At 66.5% G+C, this 227-nt stretch overlaps 1 protein-coding gene across 1 annotated transcript in view; it reads left to right on the top strand.

The window, feature by feature from the left end:
• Positions 1-221, top strand: part of LOC104469838 (Na(+)/H(+) exchange regulatory cofactor NHE-RF1-like) — a gene marked incomplete at both ends in the record, with an annotated part of 1677 nt that extends 1456 nt beyond the window's left edge. The window contains one exon of the mRNA XM_010084551.1: positions 72-221. Coding sequence (XP_010082853.1) covers positions 72-221 — 150 coding nt within the window. The remainder of the gene's footprint in view (positions 1-71) is intronic.
• Between the last annotated feature and the right edge of the window lie 6 nt (positions 222-227).

The raw sequence follows: 227 nt of genomic DNA, 5'->3' as shown, positions 1-227 counted from the left end.
CGGGGCGTACCCCCCACCCCGGGCTTGTCGTGGGGGTTTTGGCAGGGCTGACGCAGCCTCTCGCCCCCCAGCCTGACGCACAGGAGGGTGACAAACGCCACTCGGCATCCGGCTCCCTCCTGGACCTCGACATCCCACTGGCGGTGGCCAAGGAGCGGGCGCACCAGAAGCGTACCAGCAAGCGGGCACCCCAGATGGACTGGAGCAAGAAAAATGAACTGTTCAGC

This window comes from Pterocles gutturalis, unplaced genomic scaffold (genome assembly GCF_000699245.1).
Source record: "Pterocles gutturalis isolate BGI_N339 unplaced genomic scaffold, ASM69924v1 scaffold2105, whole genome shotgun sequence".
Taxonomy (NCBI): domain Eukaryota; kingdom Metazoa; phylum Chordata; class Aves; order Pterocliformes; family Pteroclidae; genus Pterocles; species Pterocles gutturalis.
This window is presented reverse-complemented; position numbering and strand designations above follow the sequence as displayed.